Source organism: Hydra viridissima, unplaced genomic scaffold (assembly GCF_058129835.1).
Source record: "Hydra viridissima isolate aposymbiotic clone 2 unplaced genomic scaffold, HvirCarnegie_v1 scaffold_13, whole genome shotgun sequence".
Taxonomy (NCBI): Eukaryota; Metazoa; Cnidaria; class Hydrozoa; order Anthoathecata; family Hydridae; genus Hydra; species Hydra viridissima.
Genome location: NW_028324312.1, coordinates 1,925,204 through 1,947,005, shown reverse-complemented (window position 1 = coordinate 1,947,005; position 21,802 = coordinate 1,925,204). Strand labels below are relative to the sequence as shown.

General features: G+C 30.3%; 2 protein-coding genes and 4 pseudogenes across 2 annotated transcripts; 4 read left to right on the top strand and 2 right to left on the bottom strand.

Annotated features, from left to right (window-relative positions):
• The first annotated feature begins 38 nt into the window (after positions 1 to 38).
• Positions 39 to 2,707, top strand: LOC145188532 (uncharacterized). Its single transcript, XM_090070882.1, has 9 exons — positions 39 to 436; positions 582 to 669; positions 786 to 860; positions 968 to 1,026; positions 1,201 to 1,266; positions 1,357 to 1,494; positions 1,616 to 1,827; positions 2,082 to 2,241; positions 2,541 to 2,707. The coding sequence occupies exons 1-9, from the start codon at positions 202 to 204 to the stop codon at positions 2,690 to 2,692; spliced, it is 1,185 nt and encodes a 394-aa protein (XP_089927008.1). The 5' UTR covers positions 39 to 201; the 3' UTR covers positions 2,693 to 2,707.
• Positions 2,708 to 5,308: 2,601 nt separating this feature from the next.
• On the top strand, positions 5,309 to 6,100 carry LOC149879998 (uncharacterized; annotated as a pseudogene).
• A 3,438-nt stretch (positions 6,101 to 9,538) lies between these two features.
• Positions 9,539 to 11,050, top strand: LOC149879997 (uncharacterized; annotated as a pseudogene).
• Positions 11,051 to 11,994: 944 nt separating this feature from the next.
• Positions 11,995 to 13,862, top strand: LOC149879996 (uncharacterized; annotated as a pseudogene).
• Positions 13,863 to 15,868: 2,006 nt separating this feature from the next.
• LOC149879995 (uncharacterized) lies at positions 15,869 to 16,655 on the bottom strand. The gene has a single exon (XM_090070517.1). The coding sequence runs from the start codon at positions 16,638 to 16,640 to the stop codon at positions 15,951 to 15,953; it is 690 nt and encodes a 229-aa protein (XP_089926643.1). The 5' UTR covers positions 16,641 to 16,655; the 3' UTR covers positions 15,869 to 15,950.
• Positions 16,656 to 20,838: 4,183 nt separating this feature from the next.
• LOC149879994 (uncharacterized) lies at positions 20,839 to 21,453 on the bottom strand (annotated as a pseudogene).
• Positions 21,454 to 21,802: the final 349 nt, after the last annotated feature.

Genomic DNA, 21,802 nt, shown 5'->3' with positions numbered 1-21,802 from the left:
TACTCAAAACTTGAATTTGGTTGGTGTGCCCCTATCATTGTCAACACCTCATGCTATGCATATCCACAGTTTTTCACTTTGCTTTGAATTTTAACTTTTAAATGTAATTTTTTATTTGTTTGTTAGAAAATAAATTTCTTTTATTTTAGCTCTGAGTTGTAATCAGTTTTTTTAGGTAAAACATAATTACTAGACTGCAGAATGTATGCTATTGTGGTTTTTGACACTGAGATGAAAACTGAATATATTCCCTTCAATTGGATTATTAACAAAATTGAATTTCAAGAAGTTTCAAGATTGGTTAGACAGCGTATAGAATTAAAATGCTACTGGCCTCCATGGTCAAATTCAAGCAAAGTCAGTAGGGCACAAAAGCAATGCTCTGAACCTGACACAGATTGGAAAACTTTTTCTATTCGATTGTTAGCAGTTGCTGGTAAATTTTGATCTGTGCAATGCAAAAAAATTGTAACAATCAAATTTATACAGCAATATACTTACTACTTTTTATTCACTTTTAAAACAATTTACCTTTAAGTGCCAAGTGCCTTATTATAATTGCAAATGATCTATGATTTCAGGTAATGAGAAAGAAGCCTGCAAAAAGGTGAAAATAGCAGAGGATACCTCTAATGTCGAAGAGAAGTTCAGCAAGCAAAAAAGAAAGCTGTAAGCTATTTCATATAGAATTTAGATTAAAATGATTATTCTCAATTTAATTGTTAGAAACTTTTTAATAGAATCACTTATATATTTTTATTGTTTACTATTTTATTTTTAAACAGTCTGGAAAAAAAATTGTCTAGCAGCGAAGAAGATGTAGTTGAAAGTTCTGATTCGGAAAGTAAACACTGCAATAGGTGTTCTATTTATTTTTTTATATAATCTTAGTTGCATTAAATTTTTTCTGAAAATAATTTTTGCTTCTGTTCTTTATTGATATTTTTGTTTTTATGAAAAAACCTAGAAGAAAGAAAAGAATGACAGAAAAGCATCTTAAGCCTGTATTGTCAGTGGGACAATCAGGTAAGATTTAGAATCAGGTTTTACTGTTTAAATTATTTGTTTACTTTGATAAATATCAATAAATTACAATAATTCATCAGTACATAAATAATAAATCAGTCTTTCATTTTAGTTTTATGCTGAGCATTGAAATAAGTAAATTTTGTTATACCATAATTGATTTTGGGTTTGTAGGGGATAATCATTCTGAGAGTGGCAACAGTGGATTGTTTACTCCTGTGGTACACACAGAATCATCACGTAAGATTTATATTGTTGCAATATGTTAAACTGCTGCAAATATAAATTTATTACTGTTTTTTTTTTTTAATTTTTTTTGGGGGTTTTAAGAAAATGAAGTTCAGCACCAACAAATTACACAGTGTGTCGATTTTCAGTCAGAAACTAATGCTATGCCAAAAAACATGCCTGGTCTTCCTTTTGACATAATTAGTCCTTTGTCAAAAACATTTGGCCATACTACATCAGGTAAGATGCTAAAACAAAATGCTTTACCAAAGTTGTTGCTTTTAATTGTGTATGTAATGGTTATTGTTTATGAAATTGTTTACTATTGGTTTTTAATAATGGTTTCATTTTTCACAAACAGAAAAACTTTTGTTGAAAATTTTGGCTAGGCAAGAAGAAATAATAGAGACCCAAAAGTTACATTCAGCTATGCTGTACAACATCCAACAACAAATTAATGTGACACAAGGCATCATGGAGGAACAAATTGAGCTGAACTTACCTCTTAAAACAACTGAGGACATGGCAGCTATTGAAGAAAAGTTAAAGGATGTCGATGTGAAAAAAAATTTGGTAAACCATTTAAAGTTTACTTTTACCTAATATATTTCAATAGAGTACATGTCTATATTGTTTAAAAAATAAAACTGATGCATATAGTTAAATTCATGTTTTGTGCAGCACTAGTTTGGTAGAAAACATTAACATCTATTATTCACTTATTTAATAACAAATGGGGATTTAATGTAAAAATACTGTAAAAAAGAATATATATATATATATATATATTATTATAAACATTTATTATTATAAACATTTATATTCAGGTTCAGGTTCTTGTAAATAATGGTGGAGCAAACCTAACAGATTTTGTAAGAAGAAATATGAAGTATTTATTCTCTCCCGAACTGGCACGAAAATACAACTTAACAGGCCAAAAAAAGAAACAGCCATTTCAGCCACTGCATCTATTTCAAGTAATGTTTTGTAAGTATGTTTTCATATGCTCTCCTATTTTTTTCTTGTACAAGTTTTTTTGCTTGTTGAATTAAATAGCAAAAAGAGCCATTGTACTTTCACCTAAACCCCATTTCCTTATTAGTGTCTCCTGTCGAAATATCTTGGGAATATCTTCAACTTTTTACAAATATTTAGGACAGGAAATTCTTGAAAAAATGGTTCACTAAAACTTTAACACGGCAACATCGTTAGCAGTAGTATGTAATGATTTAGAAGCTTATAAAATTTCCTTACAATTTATTTAAAATGAACTAACCTATTTTTAGGTGCTGCTAAAAAAAACTATGGCACAAAAGAAAATTTATCAAAAAAGCTCCTTGAAGAAGCACTTTCTTCATGGTTTAGTAATGCTCGAGATAGAGGCAAAGGTGGCCGAAAAGAACGTGTACCAGTTAATGCAGCAGAAAACACCTTATAAATATATACGTACACACACAGATATATATATATATATATATATCTGTGTGTCTGTCTGTGACTGTGTATATATTTGTTGTATACATTTGTAACACTTCTTTATTTTATTCAATAAAGCATACTTATGTATGTCCTTGTGTTTTAAATTTTTCCATTACAACTTATATAAATAATAACTTTGCCACAATTTAAATGGTCATTTAAATTATTAAGAATGAACCAAACATTAAAATATCAATACTTATTTATAATGATTGTTTATAATTTACATTATTTTAGAGTTTGTTAACAAACTCTAAAAAATATAAATTATAAACAATAAAAATTATAAATAAATAAAAAAAAAAAAAATCTATAAATTAAATCTATTTTAAACACATCCGGGAGAAATCTGGGGTCAATTCGGGCTAAAGAAAAAAGCAGCCGAAAAGTTTTTCGTTTTTTTTTATTCTGCCCATATGGTTCCCGTGTAGATCCCGCGGCCAAATCCCGTACGGTTCCCATTTGACATCCCAGATGGTTCCCGTTTGGGTCCCGTATGGTTGTGCTTGCTGGGGAACCTTTCATGAAATCATACATCGATGGCAACACCGAAAAAAGGAAAGTCGCTCCTAACGATTCTGATAAGGAATTTTTTAAACTCATGAACAATGCCGTCTTTGGAAAAACTATGGAAAACATCGAAAAACATGTTGATATTAAACTCGTCACCACAAAAAAAGAAGTCTTAAAATTATCCAAAGAAACTCGATATGAACGGCACGTCATTTTTGATGAAAGCTTAACTGCGATCCATATGAACAAAACACAAGTCACTTACGACAAACCCGTTTTTTTAGGAATGTGCATCCTCGACATCAGCAAGACTCTCATGTATGAGTTCTATTACGACTACATCAAACCTAAATACGGTGATAAAGCCTAGCTGCTCATGACCGATACCGACTAGCTTTTTTTTGAAATCGAAACGGAAGATTTTTACAAAGACATTGCCGATGATGTTGAAACCAAATTTGACACAAGCAACTTTTCAAAAGACCATCCCGCTATTCAAAACGTTGGGTTTAAAGTAGGCTTAAATAATAAAACCATCGGCATGTTCAAAGACGAAGCCGGTGGTAAGCAAATTAAAGAGTTTGTTGTACTTCGACCTAAGCTCTACTCTTACTACATCCCTAAAGAAAATGAACACAAAAAATGCAAAGGAGTCAAAAAGAAAGTCGTTGAAAATAAAATAAGACATCAAGATTTTAAAGACTGCTTAATAAGTGGAAATGAACAACTTGCAACCATGAACGTTTTCAGATCTCATCTTCACGATGTTTACAGCGAAGAAATTAACAAAATAGCACTCAGCTCAAAAGATGATAAGAGGATCCTATTGAATGATCACAGAACCTTAGCCATAGGACACTACAGAACAAGAGGAGTCTTTTTTTAGCTTAATGGACTACGATCAAGTCTTTGCTTAAGCTTGAAGAATTATAATATTTAGACATCTTGAAGAACTTCGTTACTAGATCAAGGTATAGAAATAACATGATTATTTTTATACTTCTTCATGAAAAATATATTAGCTGATGCTTTTTAAAGACACCTATTGAAAAGGAGCCAAAAACACGACATGAAAAATGATCAACGTTAGCACCCTTAAGTATAGGAAAAGTATTGAAAAGTAATAATGCGCCAGAACCGGCATTTCCTTATATATTATGTATCAAAATGAATCTTCATAAATTTTACTCTAAAGTCTACCTGTAGTTGGTGGTGCAATTATTGCAATATAAAAACACGTAAAATTAATTAGTAATAAGTTATTCAATATTTTTTAAAGTTTAAAGTGAATAGCGCAAGTTTTTTAAAAGAAAGTAAAAAAGTTATTTTCGACAAATTATTAAAGGTCAATATAGTTCATATTATGTTATTTCTTTTTCTAAATCTTTTTCATTTTTTTTTATTTCTTTTCTTATTTCTTCTTTTTTTTTTCTTCATATCTTATCTTTTAGCTTTAAATAGCATGCCTTTTGTGTGGAAACACTTCAAAAGGGAAACGGACAACAAAAATAAAGCACGCTGTGACGTAGACTTGGGCAATCGAAAGTGTTGCGCTGTTCTCAATTGTGCTGGAGGTTCAACGAAGGGTTTGATAAATCATCTAAAGCGTATTTGTTAGATACTTGATCCATTGAAATCTGGACCGACAACTAGCAACCAAGCTAAACCAAGCACAAGCAGCACTGACAATCCTTCAGTAAAGAGGCAAAAGCTGATGACAGATTTTACTAGAGCATTGTTTGAGGAAACCATTTCTAAAGAAGTTGCTTTAAATTGATTGAACTTTGAACAGATCGTCAACACAGATATAATAGCAGAGCATGTGAAAGAGAAGTTTCCAACGAAAAACTTCCCAAAGAATGGATTTGGTATTGCAAAGATTGTTCTAGGTTTTCATGAAGACATCAAGGCTAAAATAAACTCGTGGATTCAAACTCATCTAGGTGAAGGACATTTCTTTTCAACAACCCTTGATGAATGGACTTCGACTGCAGGACGACGTTTCTTGAACATTAATCTTCATTATTTTGAAAATGGTGTTGATAAAGAAATCAATTTGGGCATGGTTCCAATTTATGGAAGTGCAACTGCTCTTAACATCAAAAAAACTGGTAAGTTGATATTACAATCTTTTTCTTTTTTTAGGTTTCTAACCGTTTTAATTTTTATTTTTTTGTTAACAATTTGAAGCCAGATTGATGGAATTTGGCTTGGATCCACAGAAACACATTGATGGCTCTTCTGATGATGGTGCGAGCGCTACGGTATCATTTGGTTCTATTATCGCATCAGAATACGTCCAGTGCAGCAGTCATGGAATTCATCTGGGTGTTCTAAAGTTCTTTATCTAAAGAAACAGTCAGCAGATGCTCCAGTGGATGACGACGACGATGATGTCTTTTTCGTTGAGTGTGGAAATGAAGATGAACCTGATGAAGATGTACCTGATGCCGGCGAGGACACAGAATCAGACAATGAAGAGGAGGCCGATTCACTTCAAATGGTTTTCACTTATCAATCAATGATCACCAAACTGAGAAAAATCGTGAGCCTCTTCCACCAATCATCGGTCAAAAACGTAATTCTTCAAAAATTCGTAAAGAGGATGAACAACGGGAGAAAAGTTAAGCTGAAGTTAGATTCAAAGACTCATTGGGGCAGCCTTTATGATGCTTGCGAAAAGTTCTTGAAGTTACTTGGACCTGTGAAGGAAGCTCTGAACCACAGGGAGATTGACAAAACCTACTTATGGGCAGATATCGACAAAGTTCGCAACCGTTTTTGTGATGAGAACATCGATGCTACTTCTTTTCTTAAATGTTATTTCCGAATTGAATTAATAAAGAAGATATAAACATAAATTTTGAGTTCTTTGTATTGTTTTTTGTATTTTTTGATTAAAATTTTTCAGATTTTAGAAAGAAAAAAAAATATTTAAAAACTCATTCCCGGTAACGGTGATTCCCGGGAATGAGCTTTTTCATTCCCGATACTCCCGAAATTGAAATTCCCGGGAATTAGAGGATCACTAATAAAAACAAATATACTTTTATGTATTTATATGTTTAGTAAAAAGATAAATATAGTTAATTTTAAATTGGTTTTCTAATTTAGCCTTTCATATTTTAATTTGGTTTGTTATTTTCGCTGGATTTTAGGATAAAGGGTGTAAATATTCTATTGTTATGTGTTATTGTTGTGCTGTTTTGTGTTGATAGACTACTTGGCTTACCTTCGCGTTGGTGTCTATTGTTAAAAATGAATAATAGGTAGTTTCATTATTGGAACTTACTGCTTTTACTTATTTACTAAAAGTCAAGACAACATTATGCTAAAAATGCAATTTATACCTTAATTTGATTTTTTTTTTTTATTTTAGTATTGTTAATCCTTTTGTACTTAGAAACAGATATTATAGTTACATTTTCGATAAATGTTTATATAAATTGCCATGTCAAAATAGGTTACTAGAAATAGGTAAGTCAATTTTCAGTTTTTATATGGGTTTTTTTTTGTTGTTGTTGTTTTTGTTGTAATTATAGTATCATAATTCCTTTTTTTTTTTCTTTAAGACTTACGGTTGACGCATTTATACGACTTATAAAAAAAAACCTGATCACCTTTTATTGCAAAATTTTGTCAGTTTAAATGATATAAATATATGCAATTAGTTCAATTTATTTTAAATTTTCTCTATTTTATGTCTAGTAATTTGTTGTACGTAACTTAGGGGATCTTTTTACACGGGGGGGGGGGGGGGGGTGAATATTGCAGTTTTGCGCATTTGTCAAATATCGAGTTATTTAAATTTTATAAGGTGTTTAACTAATAATTAGCTTAGTTTGCATTTGCAACACTTTTAAGGAAAAAATTCTTATATATGTTAAATTCTTATTTGTATATTAAAAAGAAAAAATTATTATACATGTAAATCATTGTTTTACATTTTATTATTCTGGTAAAAGGTCTTCATCAAAAACTTGATTACTCTTAATAAAGATAACTCTATTCTCCTGACCACCATTAAGGCAAAAACGGGGAAGGGAGGTCCTTTACTAGTGTCAAACTTTTTAAGAGAATTAAATTTTTAGTAAAAAATGGAATTTTTAATAAAAGGTAGCAAATTACTATTTACGTAAAACTATTGAAACAAAGAGGCTATATATAAAAATGGTTAGATTAGGACCATATATGGTAATGGTCAGGGTTGAACTGGCTTGAAAAACCGGCCCGGGAAAATTGGTCACGGCGGCCCACTTCATTGTATGTTGCATAAATTTTATATATAAATATATACATATATATATATATATATATATATATATATATATATATATATATATATATATATATATATATATATATATATATATATATATATATATATATATATATATATATATATACACATATGGCTATTTCCACGATGGAAATTTCTTTTTTCAAAAGACTTTTTTTCTTTAATTGTAGTTTAAACACCTTAAAATTATTGTTAAAATATATTTTGAGTAGAAAATATTTGAACCAAGTAGATAAATTTGATGAATGTTAGCAACTGTTTTTTCTTTTTATTATTCGAAAAAGTGAGTAAAATTTGAGGGCGAGTTCTTGCAATATTTTAAACAAAACGCATCCATATTTTTGTTAGAAAGAATCTTTGAGATTATATATATGTCTTGAGTGAAAACACTTTTACTCTTTAAAAATAATTCAAGTGTTTTTTTGTCACATGCACATCTGTAAAAATTAGGTTGCGTCACTGAACTAAAAACTAAAAAAGTTTAATTATCACAATGAAATTAGACTTTAACGCGAGATTTTTTTAGAAATTATATATTTTAATGTAAACTTTTCATCATTACTAAAAAAAAATTGGTCAAAAAACATTATATTAACTTATAGCAATAGTTTAAAAACTGTTGCGTCACTGAGCCCATCAAGGGGATAATTAGCGTTTTACAAAGTTATTCTTTATTATTATTTAAAATATAAAAAAAAGATTTAAACTTCCCAGCCTAAATATTGATAAAAACAAATATTTCTAAAACACTGCTGTTAGTTGGAGTCTAGAAATAGTAGACACCATCGCTATTCAATATTGACTAGTATAGCAACATTTTCATCGTTTGACTAGTCGATGCCAAGACATCAATTATTGCATCGTTATTAATTCTCGAAAGAAGGTCTTTTTCACAAGACATCAGCATGATTGACTGTAAGCTTGACTGGCTCATCAAATTTCTTAATCTGTTCAAAATATATTTTAATTTCGAAAATGACCTTTCACAAGCAACTTGTGATGAGGATTATGTCAGCACAAATTTTTAAGCCAGATACAAATTTGAATACGCAAGACTATGCAAGTTAAACTTCTGGAGGACAAAGTAACAACAAACACTACATTTTTTGCAAGATTTGCATTTATTTCTGTGGCTGTCACTGTTTCCCACTTCTGGAATTGTAAAGACAGTTTCAGATTCTTCGGATTTATATTGTTACATGTTGACCGAGACAGAGTCAGATGCTTCCGTGTCAAATATCAAATTATATTCATCTTCAAGAGTTATTTCGAAACTTTCCCATTTCCTTGCAAAGTCCGATAATTCCGTTTCAACCTGATCTTTTGTTACACTAGCATCAAACTTTCTGAGCAACCCACTCAGATGCTGCAATCTGCCACTAGGCATTTTTTTCAAAATTTTTGCAAAATTTCTTGGATCTAAACAAGAAAAATCAGCATATAGACTACCATGCTCTGAGAATCTCTATTTTAAACTTCTGATTACTTGATTCATTACCATGTTGTGAACATTGATAGGAAATTTATCTTTTGCATTTTCAAGTAGTTGATTTGCTCTAATTCTTTTCTCTTTCAAATCAGTCTGAACTTTAATTTACATTTTATTTGGAAAATAAAATGTAGCCTAACTAAAAATATAATACAATTTTTATGCCAACCGGCCCACCGGGAATCTCCCGGTATCCCGGCGGCCCAGTCCAAGGCTGGTAATGGTGAAACGGTCAGATATTCTTAATAAATTTATTTAGTTGTGTGCATTTAACGTCTTAAAGACAATTTCCTTTTTTAAAGAAACATGGATCAAAGGGATACCAAAAAAGTATATACTCATGTATAATTTTTGTTTTCTTTATGTTAATCTTGTTAATTAAAATTCATGTTATAAAAAAATATATAAAAAGAATTTAGCCTTACTTTTTCGTCATTTAAAAGCATGGTGAAGTGTTATTATTTTGTGCCAGTAACTAAAAACGTATTTTTTTGAACTTAATAATGTCGAGAAAAATGGTTCTGCCTTACACTGATATGACCTATGTCAGTTGTTAATTACTCAAATAATGTTAAATAATTGGTAAATTATTTTACCTCCGCATACGCTTTATTTTAATTTTACAGATGGTTTAATTTTTTCAATTTGAAGGCGTTTTTCTGAAAAGGTATAGTTAAGGTTCCACAACTTTAAGTTGTGGAAAACAGCCAATATAAATTAAGTAACAGACCGATCGTAACCCGTATTAAGGGTTGCTTTTTGCTAGTGATAATAAACAACAAAGAAACAACAATTAGTCATTATTACTATATTACTAACTATTTTTTAGGAGTGCAGTAATGGAAAACTGTTAGAAATACCCCTTGAAATTAACAATATCCAAGTTATTCATTTTGTTTGTTTGGTTTTCGATTTACCTGAAGTGGCTTTAATTATCAATCACAAGCAAGATAATGGTGAATTTGGATGCCATAATTGTGAACATCCTTGTAGAACAATTGACAGAAAACATGGTTCGGCAAGAATTTATTCACATTCATATACAAAATATAATCTTAAAACATCTGAAATGTATGCCAAATATGCTAGATTAGCTGAAAACTCAAAAGTGTCTGTATTTGGAATTAAAGGCTTGAATATCTTTAGTGAATTTATTAAAGTGCCAGATATGATACTTATTGATGTGTAACATCTGTTTTACGAAAGTTGCTCAAAAAACTTTTAACTTGTTTATTTTCTGTTATCAATAAACAGGAAGCATTTTTTATTGGAAGTCGTGCAAAATTAAGTGCTCTGGAAATCTTACTTGCTGATCAAAAAATGACGTATAACATGGCCATGAGACCAACTATTCAATCATTTATGCATTGGAAAGGCCATGACTTTAAAAACTTTATCTTATACTTAGCAGTTCCATATTTTCTGCCATTTTAAAATCCTGACTGCATGATGATGATCTATTCTCTAGTAATTGGCATGCGCTTATCAAGCAGTGAAATATGTTTAGATAAAGTATCGGTTATCAGTCAGCTGTTTAATTTTTATCAAAAATCATTGTCTGAATTGCTTCCTTTATATATGAATACTATCAATGTTCATCTACTTGGTCATGTTAGAGATATTATTAAACTGCATGGAAGTACTCAATGTTTTGTTTTGAAGCTCGGCTTAGTAATAATAAAAAAGTGATGAAAGGAATACATGGTCACTCAGAGCAGATTGTGCAAAAACTTCTTGACTTCAAAATAGCTTCTTGTTTTTTGCAAACAACAGTTCATCCTAAAACATCTGAAATTTGTCAAGCATTAAATATTGGTATTAGTGTACAGGAAGAATTGTAATTGCTAAGTCCTGGCAAATTGTTAAAACATGGTATTGTTCATCATTCAAAAAATTATGGCAACCATCCCCGTAAGCAACCCCACCTAGAGTCGATTGTAGGCAACCATACTTCGGTCCTAAGTGTGTCTGATGTTTGGTTTTTTTGCGGGACCAATATGGGCAAACACAACTAACAAATAGTGAGCACAACTTTACGGGACCGGTCTGGTTTTAAAATGGGCTTCCCATGTATAAACTTAGAAGTGGGCAGTCCACAAAGGACCTACTACAGGCTGACTCATATCGGTCATAAGTGTGTTTGATAGTTGGTTTATTTATGGGACCTATGTGGGCAAACACAACAAAAAAAAAATATTAAAAAGCAAGATAATTCAACTTTATTGGATCTGAGTAGTCTTAACGTGGGCTTATCTATCTTAAAAATAATTGACATCGAGGCAGATATAAAAAAAGGTGAAGTTGAAAAATTAAAAATGGCTAATCGCCTCGTGAATTTAGAGTTTACGAATCAAAAAATGTTATTGATGATGTTACATTATTTTTATTTCGTTATACTTTATTTAAAACACAACAAATTCTTTAAGGTATAATGCCTCAATGCAGTTTTAGTATTAATGATTGATCCGAAGGTGATCAAGATTAATACCGATTGCGTATTACATTAAATTTTGAAGATCAACACCGCTTTTGTTACTTTTTAATCAACATGTTCTTAATAAATTTTTACTCTATTTATACAGTTTTGATCGGTTAAAAATAGCTAAATTATTTTTATCAATCTTCATAAATGGGCTATATATAGCACTTATGGTAAAGCACCCAAATACCACAACCACGCATAATTAAGATCGGAATGTCCCATAATAAGTTACAAAAATAGCGTTAACGTAAATTTCTTCCGATCAATGATGATTCAAGAAATTGCTTTACTACGATTATCTTTTATAAATAAATTTATAAAAGTAAATTTATCATAATGATAAACTTACTTTGTGATGTGTCATTGTTTCCTGTTAAAATCTTTCGTGAATGGCAATATTTACAATATTGTATTGCATTAATATATTAATGCAATACAATATTGTGCTTTTAAGAAACATTATTACTCTTTTTTAGAAAAAAGTTCTTTTTATACCATGGAAATATGTTCAAGAACACAGCGTCGTAAAGTACAAAAAACTGTTAGCACAATGCTAACTAATTTAAGTCAAGATAATTTAATGAATGAAGAAGTGATATTAAACATTAGGATTGAAATTATACCTACACACGACTTACATGTATCCTGCAATTAGGGTGATGAAATAACGGAAATCGAATTGCCACAAAATGCATGTACAGAAATTCCATCATGTGGAGCTTGTTCAACTTTAAATAATGATTTTATTTTCAATAACTTATCAGAATTTAGCAATGATTCTGATAATGAGTCAATTTCAAGTTCATTAAGCAGTGATGAATATACAAGAAGAACTTCGGCAATGGATAACAGAATTCAACGTTTCACATAGGGCTGTTAATGCTTTGTTAAAAATATTTCAAAATGTGGGCGTTCTTGTTCCAAAAGATGCTAGAACTTTATCAAAAACACCATCTAGTGTTTTACAAAAAGTAGTTGCAGGTGGTGTGTATCATCATGTTGGAGTTGAAAATGCCATTAGAAGGCTCCTACAAACAAAAAATCTGCCTACTGATTGTCTAAATCTAAGATTAAATATCAGTATTGATGGTCTACCAGTTTTTCGTAGCTCAAATGTACAGCTATGGGCTATTTTATGTTCTATAGTTAAAGTGTCTTTGAATGATCTCTTTATTACTGGACTCTATTCAGGTATAACAAAGCCATCTTCACTGTTTGATTATTTAAATGATTTTGATACAGAAATGAAACTACTGGGTGTTGAAGGTATACATTTCTTAAATAAGCACTATACAGTAACTATTAATGCTATTATTTGTGATGCACCCGCAAGAGCCTTTATAAAATGCATTAAAGGACATTGCGGCTATAATGCCTGTGAGCGTTGCACACAAGAAGGTGTGAATCGTTCAAATAAAATGACTTTCCAAAAATTAGATCAGCACCTTTAAGAACTGATGAAGATTTTCTTGCTCAAAAAGATGAAGAACATCATGCTCCAAATATGGTATCTCCGCTTACTGAATTTAACTATGGCATGGTTTCTCATTTCCCTTTAGATTACATGAATCTGGTTTGCCTTGGTGTGGTTCGCAGAATTATATGTTGATGGACTAAGGGTGAATTTCAATGTAAGCAATCATCAAACACTATTAGCATAATATCAGCAAATTTGTGTTCATTAAGAGACGTAATGCCTAGGGAACCAAGATTTTTATTTGAATTTCGAAAGTGGAAAGCTACCGAGCTTCGACAGTTTTTGTTATATTCTGGAGCAGTTGTACTTAACAATGTTTTGCCACAACACATGTATCAAAACTTTTTGACACTTTCCATAGCAATGATTCTTTTGTTATGTCCAAGATATGTGAACACTATCGTGAATGTGCAGAAAAGTTGTTGATGATTTTTTTCAAAACTTTCGTATAATATACTGTGATAATCAACTGGTGTATAATGTTCACACATTAATTCACTTGGTTCAAGACTGCAGAATATATGGAGCACTAGATAATGTTTCATTTTTTCCTTTTGAAAATATATTGGGTATTCTTAAAAAACTCATTCATAAACAACATAATCCAATAGCACAAATTAAAAATCGATGTGTAGAGAAGGCATTTGCTTCACTTCAAAATAGAGAATCAATGTCTGTTACACAAGAAGCTGCTAAACTTTTACAAAGAAAATATTTAACAGGTATGATGCCTCCAAATTTGCCTCCAGGATATTGTTAACAATATAAAAACTACAGAGGAAAAAAGTATTTTGTTTCAATTTCTTTACGCGATAGTTGTTTTAAAATTCATGGGATATTATCTTTTGTCAAAAATATAATTCTATGAAATAATAATGAAATTCTTGTTGTTTACAATTCTGTTGCGGAATGCGGTTCCTTTTTTAATTATCCACTTGAGTCTTCTCTATTGGAAATAGTTGTTGTAAAAAAAATTTCAGGTCTCTTAAGGTATGCTAATATATTAGATTTTGAAAAAAAGTTTGTCATTATGCCTTTAGATAATAGCAGCTATTTAGCTATGAAACTATTGCATCAGAAATAAGTAATGCAAAAATTTGATTGGAACTTTGACTCTTTAATGCAGTCAATACACATTTTTTGAATATGTTGTTAATAAACTTGTATTTTTTTGCCTATGTATTTTACAATTTAATTTTTTTTGTACATAAATATAATTTCGAAAAAAAGCCATTATCTTTCCTTTGGTGGTGTATTTAAAATCAAATTAACATAAATGATAAAATAATACAAAAGCTTTAAAATTTAGTTTTATAGCTTTTGTGTCAAATTTTTGCATAAAAGCATCAAGGTTGAATATTTATTCAACCACATCAATTTGAGTAAATCATATGAACATTTAAACCAATTTTAAAAACAGCAAAATTATTGCCTAGCGGTTTCACCTTCTATTTTTTTATACTAATGGTTCAATGTATTATCTAAATTTGTTTAAATTTAAAAACACTTTTAGTTTAAAAAGTAACTTTGTTATTATATACTTACCTATAAACAATTTTGTAATTAGTTCAAATATTTTACTTCAAAAAACTTAGGTATGACTTATGCTGTAACAGAATTTTGTGAGACAAATCAAGTAGAAATTATTTCCTCAAAAAGGTTTGTTTCTGACCAAGAAGAATTTTGTTTGTGGCCATCAAAAAAATAATCAACAAAAGCACAAAAGATGGCGAAAAACAAAGTGGCACCTGATGCTCAATGGGATGAATTCAAAATTCGTGTCTTGGGAAAAGCTGGTATGGGATAGTTATTGTTTTGTGATTATTGCCTGTGTTGTTTACATAAGTTGCTGATTTTTTTAATTATTTTGAATTCCTAATATTAGATCAGTTAATGTCATCACCAGGCCAATAAATATTTTATGTCTTAATCATTACTTTAACTTGTTCAGTAACTTACACAAGAGCAAAAGAAAACTTAAAATATGCAGAAGATACTTCTGATTAAAATTTTATGGAACAGAAGGCTAAAAAAAAAGATGTAGCTATTAGGCAGAAAAGGTAATAATAGAAGAACTGTCTGCATTGAGCAGATTCTTATAACATATGCTGCATTTGGTTTGATTCTTAGGCATCTATTAATAAATTAGTAACATATTTATTAGCAAATTTGTAACACATAATACTTCACTTAGGATTCAGTTCACCGAGGGATTAAGGATATTATTATAACGTTATTTACATCTTAGAGTCATGTAACAAAATGATTGCTTAGGTATAAATCGTCAGGGTAGAATTATTTTGTTCTAACTCTGCATTTGTTTAAACTGAGATAAATCAAGTTGAAGTTTTACACTGTAATGCAGTAGAATTGGCGATATATTTTTCATTAATGAAAACTTTTTTCAATACTTGCCTGTATTCTAAAAAAAATTATTTGTTTTGAAAAAAAAAGTAAGTTGCTCAAATTGCTATTATGGCCCGACCCTGTTTGGAGATAATTTCGATAGATACATTTCGCGTTAATATTATTTTGTGCTATCTCCATATTTTAGTAAAAACAATTGAAACGTTTTGCGAAAAGCAAATGAATTACAACAAATTACTTTTAACTTAGGGATTTAAACGCAAATATAGAAACCTAAAACACTTCGTTGGAAAACTTAAATGGATGGGATGATATAATTAGCTTTCTTATTGCTACTTTGACAGAATTCAACTGATATTGCTTTTGGAAGGATGGGCAGCTTTTAACAAGAGCTATATTATTTAAAGAAAATCATTTCTATCTAAAAAGATTTATTGAAAATAAACAAAGTTTTTAATACGAATAACATGTTAATAACAGTTTGAATGAACCTTATACAAAATAAAACTGAATGTTGCATAACATAACGAAAGTATATAAATAAAACAATTAAAATGAAACTTGTTTCCGGATGAAGAGTTAAAAAAAACTACTGAAATAATGTTTTATAGAAACAAACATCTACAGCTGGCATGTATGGGTACATAGAAACAATGTCTTTTACTTTCTCACTAGAAATTTTAATATTATGTCGAAAACAAGATGCCAATGGAATTGATGGTTCTTCAAGATTACTTCCTGATCCTCTAGTGTTTTTTGGCTTAGACAGCCGTACCTCCTTATAAATATCTGTAAAACGACTCTTGAAATACACATGACCAGGAGCATTAGACCTATATACAAGTGTTTTGACATTAAAGTATGGAACCTTTTTGTAGTTCATAAGACAGGCAATTTTTGAGAAATTTTTAATGTCCTTTTTTTGCATTTGGTATACAAAAAATGGTTTACGTTGGTTAACATTCAACATTGCTTTTACCAACTCGGGAGGGCTGAATATTTCTGCCGAATGTAATGATTTCTCAATTTCACTATGTATATTATCACATTTTTGAATGGAGCTATGCCCTGGCTCACAATACTTTTGTTCAATGATTTTAATATTTGGTTGATCAATAAGAAACTCACGCAATGCATCTGACATATGACTGTTTCTATTTTGTGGAACACAAGAATCAAACCAAAGTAAAAATTGGTCAATATTAGGAAGATCCTTGTAAACTTGATTTAGCATACATATCACAGCACTGACAATATCGTTACCGGAACGACCAGACATACCTTCATGCCATAATACACAATATGCTTTTTTGTTCAGCGAAGAGTGACCTGTTAAATTACAACAACTGAGCTTTCTTTTATAAAAGAAGTTTCCCACGTTACTTTTTGGCAAGCTCAAGACATTTTGTAGATCAATACAAACTATGGTTGTGGTAGGGGACTTCAACTTTCGATCCTTATCTCTCTCTCGATCTTTTTTTTATACTTATTTCTCTCTCGTTTCATTTTTTGATGCAATATGCTTGTTATACTTTTAGATTTGTTCTTCACTTGCATTTTCAATAATGCAAAATTGGTAGCATGTATTACAGAGATCTTTTTTTGGCTTTTGAAATTCAATATTAAATTTGGTGTTAAAAATATTGCGGTACAAACATTCCTTTGCTGGTAAAATTTTATATTGAGTGCAATATGTTAAATACAAATCATAAAGTTTCTTCAAATTTAATGAACCATCAAAGTATTGTTTGCAGGAAATGCTTCGACAATAATGTGACTCAACTCGTGGAAACAAGTTAATATGGTTTTCTATACTCTGTTTAGTCATTTCAAGAACTTTTTTTTTACAATGTTTCCCTCATGTTGTAGGGGCAGGAATACCAGTTTCAAGCTTATTTTCATAATAGTATGATATTTGCCTGCTGCTGATGTCTAATGTAGACAAATAAAACACCTTACATACACGATGTTTGACATCATCAACAAAGAAATTGTAAAAATAAGTATATTTTCTTCTTGATTTGCTTACTTTATTGATCTCAGTAATTTTATTATCTAATCGCTCAGTAGTTTTACTAAAAAAGTGTTGCATTTCAATCTGAGACATTCCCCACAGTCCATTAAATAATTTTTTTCTCTCGTCTTCTGAAATTTTCACGGAACACTTAAACTTGCAACAATTTCCACAATCTTTTTTATTTTTAATACTTTTTGGTTGAATAACCTTGCCCCTGGTATTTATATATTCTTTTCCTGATTGCCTAAGTCGCTTTCTTTTTGACTGTTTCCAGTTATAACAGTTTGCCTGACGTTTTCTCGTTTTTTCACCGTGCGGAGGTAATCGCAGGTGACCAGCAATTGAAGGATGTGTTGAAACATAGGGAATAACCATGATATTAGCTTGTTGTGGGTAAACTAAAAATAAAAATAAAACCTAAAAAAGTTATGCAATGTAAATAGGTAAAAAAAAGATAATTTCTTCCACATATGAAGCAATTCATTTACATTTGAGTCTTAATTTATTTAGTATATACAACGTGTAATAATGATTTATATATATATATATATATATATATATATATATATATATATATATATATATATATATATATATATATATATATATATATAACAACAATTATAAAAGCATTCTATAAAATAGAGTTCTCAATGTTCTTAAAAGAACAGATTAATAATAAGTTATTAGAAACCATTAATTTCAATTTTTTACACAATGTTTTGTCAATAAAGACTCTTCAGAAATCTCACAAAAATTTTCCGAAATATATATATAACTATATATATATATACATATATATATATATATATATATATATATATATATATATATATATATATATATATATATATATATATATATATATATATATATATATATACATATATATATATATATGTATATATAAATAATGTGTTATCATTTTATCAGAACCTCACGTATTCTGTTATATATGTGACATACACACACTAGTGCATATGCCACATATACAAGAGAATCCGTGAGGTTCTAATAAGATGATAACACATTTCCTACTAAAATAATGTGCTGAATTTTTATCAATACTAAAAAAAGCCGATTAGCACTAGAATATATAAGAAAATACCTGTATTTTGGTTTATTACTCCGAAACCTACATTAATATTTTCCGCCATTTTAAAAATTTAAAGAGGAAATAAACAGGAACACTTATTATTTTATGCGATTTAAAAACAATTTTATTGGTTGTTGGAAATAGAACAAAATAACATTAATAATTATCGCTATTTTGCACATAGAACAATCGGTTACACCTAATTTGACACTATTTAGTTTTATTTTTTCAATTTTAAAAGTAATATAGCTAGAAAGAAAATATAACAAAAAAAGAGAAAAAGGTATAAACTCATTTTTTTCAAGTTTCGAGATAATTCTAACCTGACGATTTAATGATTAGCTTGATGTTTGATATTTGTGGAGAAATTCATGTGGAAATAGTGAAAACAAAGATTGGTCTGAAAAACGTTATAAGTCAATTTGTGCTCAAATTCATAATAAATATCTTACTAACATGTCTAGTTAGACGGTGAAAAACGGAAAGATGTGGAACTTATTATTCTAATTTTGTGACTGAGAAATGTTAGAGATCGAGCTTGATTTCTGCTTTTGTTTTCAAAACAACAAATTTTGTTTTCAAAACAATAAACTGTTAACTTCATCAAACACAAGACTAGAGCTTTTTACTTCTAAAAAAACAAATGCTATTTAAACATACATGTGCTAGCTTAACGTTTATTTCGAAGTTGGATCAACTAGTTAATCTTTAGATAAAAAGTCTAAAGCTATTTTTCATCACCCTTTAAAATCGCGAGGAGTAAAAGTTAATTTTAATCTCATTTTCGAAATAATTACTTTTTTTAAGAACTTAAATTTTTCTGTATCAAAATGTCAAAACAAAGCTAAAAGACCATAAAATGCCATTGAGTAAAAAACCATGCCAATTTTCAAATATTGGCATCCTCTAACCCCAGGTGGCAACGCTGGTATTATGAGGAGAGTAGAAGCATAAATATTTGATTCTGAGGCATTTAATTGCCAGTTTATTTGAGTTGTATTGGTTGCAATCTGAAAAGTGATAATTTCGCTGTAAAAAAACATCTAAAAAAATTCAATGAAGAAGATGAATAGCGAGAAAGTAATAATGGTAATCGAACTTTAGATCGATGTATGATTTCAAAAATTGTGAGGAAATATGGAGTGCATTCCAGTGAGAGGTGCTACTCAGCCAATCGCCCAAAAAATTATTTGACAACCTTCTGTCAAAATATGTGGACAGAAAACATTTTGGACATATTTAGGTCGGCAGAAAATATCTCAGACATAAAGTTATGTCAAAATATGTCGATTGAGTATTTGTCTGATATATTTTATATCAACGGAAAATGTCTGAAAATATGCCGACAGATCTGCCAGAAATATTATATCGTAATAAATTTAATTTTAATATAGGCTAGACAGGGGCACGTTGGTCCGCTTTTTTTCTTTGATTCCTAACATTTTCGCATTTCGTATTTTATTTTGTTTCTTTATGGGAGTAGGTTGCTAAAACTATATACAATAAAAAAATGTATTATTAAAAGCTTATGTAGGTTTGTGAATATTTTTAAATTGCTTTATTTAAGGTGATGTTCCTTGGGGCAAATTTGCCCCTTACTTAGGCTAAGTTGGCCCATGGGTTGGGGCAGATCGGCCCTCAAAACTATTTTTAGATAAAATTGAGGTAAGAAAGGTGCATACCGTGAAAACAATTATATATAAATGAACAATCGTTATTTTATCATTACAGTTAACATGGTTACATACATTATAGTAATTGGTCTCCGATTAGTCAGTCTTCAAATAATGGGACTAAAAGAACATTACCGTCTAAGCACTCATAAAATAGACCCTTGAGTTCTTTTTCTACGCAAGTCATATGTGCCCACTGATGGTAGATTGAACACTGACTCCACTCTGCACCTGGAAGACTGTTTGAGAAAGGTTTGAGGCATCTAAGACACAAAGCATCTTCGTTCTCATCTTGAACGTCATCTTTCTTGTTTCGTTTCTTTCCCTCAGTTTGAAAAGATTAAGTCTTACTGTATTTTGAATTTCTGGATCACCTAATTTGTTACAGAACTGCTTTTGAGTATGTGTTTTACTTTTTTGTTTCAATGCCCTCTCATTATCTTTTTTGATGTCCTCTGTTCATGTTCCAAGGCTTTCTTAACAAGAGTATCTATTAATATAGCAGAAACTGGTTTTCGATTTTTTGGCTTATTTATTCTCTATTTTCTAGCCTTAGCTTTTTCAAAAGGCTTTACTTATTCAGGAGATGGTAAAAATAAAAGGTTAGGAGTGGTACCTGAATTTCATTCAAATCTGGAAAATTTTCTTCCTTTGATGTAGAGAGAGAGGCAATTGATTTATTGAGATTTGTTTATTTGGAAGTGTTGTAATCCGCAGTGGAGAAATCAACATCAGGATCTGGTCTATCTGATGTTTACGACGGTAAAAAGTCGCTTTTTTGAAAAGAAAAAAAAATATCTCTGTTAGATGGATAAATTCCCGTTACTTGGAAGCCATTCATTAAGTTCCTTGGAGTTATAGCATTAGGAAGTACTGTTCTTACTACACCAGGTACACCAGATAGTCATAGGTCGTTTTTTTACAGTTATCCACGCACCACACGCCGAGTTAAGAAACTTTAGTTAACAACACTTCCATCCAAAAGTTGTAGCTTATGACTACAGTGTGCTGGAAAGAATAAAAGTGTGATCCCATTTTCTTTTCAAAAATCAAGAACTGGTGCAACAAGATGAGATCTGTGGATTTCAATCAAAACTATAAAAAGACGGCTGTTTGAGCGACATGTGTGAATGGCAAAATGTTTGACATATTTAAGAAAATTTTTCTTAGTCATCCAATCTGAGGAATGGGTTGATCCATCATGCCCTATTGATCCATTACGAATAAAGAGAGACTTACAGTTAACTCTCCGAAAGCTAAAATATAGGGCAGCACTATTGCCGATCGCATTAACTGCCAGAGCCATAGTCACTAATGCTTCTCTTTCGGCAGATGTTACTCGACCTATCTGAGGAAAGCCTCAGAGAGTGACGATACAATCAGTTTGTTGCACAGTTGTGATTCCGGTCTTATCAATATATTATATGTCTGCTGGTCACTTTTAACCTTCTCAAAAGATTGCTTAATTAGTTTAAAAAAATAATTTAACATTATGCTGATTAATACTAGTCCTATGGGCTAAACTTGTTGCTTGAAGAGAATGAATAGAAAGTTTCGGATTCCTCTTCAAGAATTCTGCAATCACACCTGCAATTTCTAATTCTGTCTATGATTGGGGAATTTTTCTGCTGCAGATAACAGCAAATGTATACGCA

Bases quoted from the DNA above. Each gene is read 5' to 3' on its own strand.
- LOC145188532 (XM_090070882.1), top strand. From the start codon at position 202: ATGTATGCTATTGTGGTTTTTGACACTGAGATGAAAACTGAATATATT. The intron at 861-967 runs GTGTTCTATTTA...GAAAAAACCTAG, and splicing joins GAAAGTAAACACTGCAATAG to AAGAAAGAAAAGAATGACAG. The intron at 1,267-1,356 runs GTAAGATTTATA...GGGGGTTTTAAG, and splicing joins GGTACACACAGAATCATCAC to AAAATGAAGTTCAGCACCAA.
- LOC149879995 (XM_090070517.1), bottom strand. From the start codon at position 16,640: ATGTCTGGTCGTTCCGGTAACGATATTGTCAGTGCTGTGATATGTATG.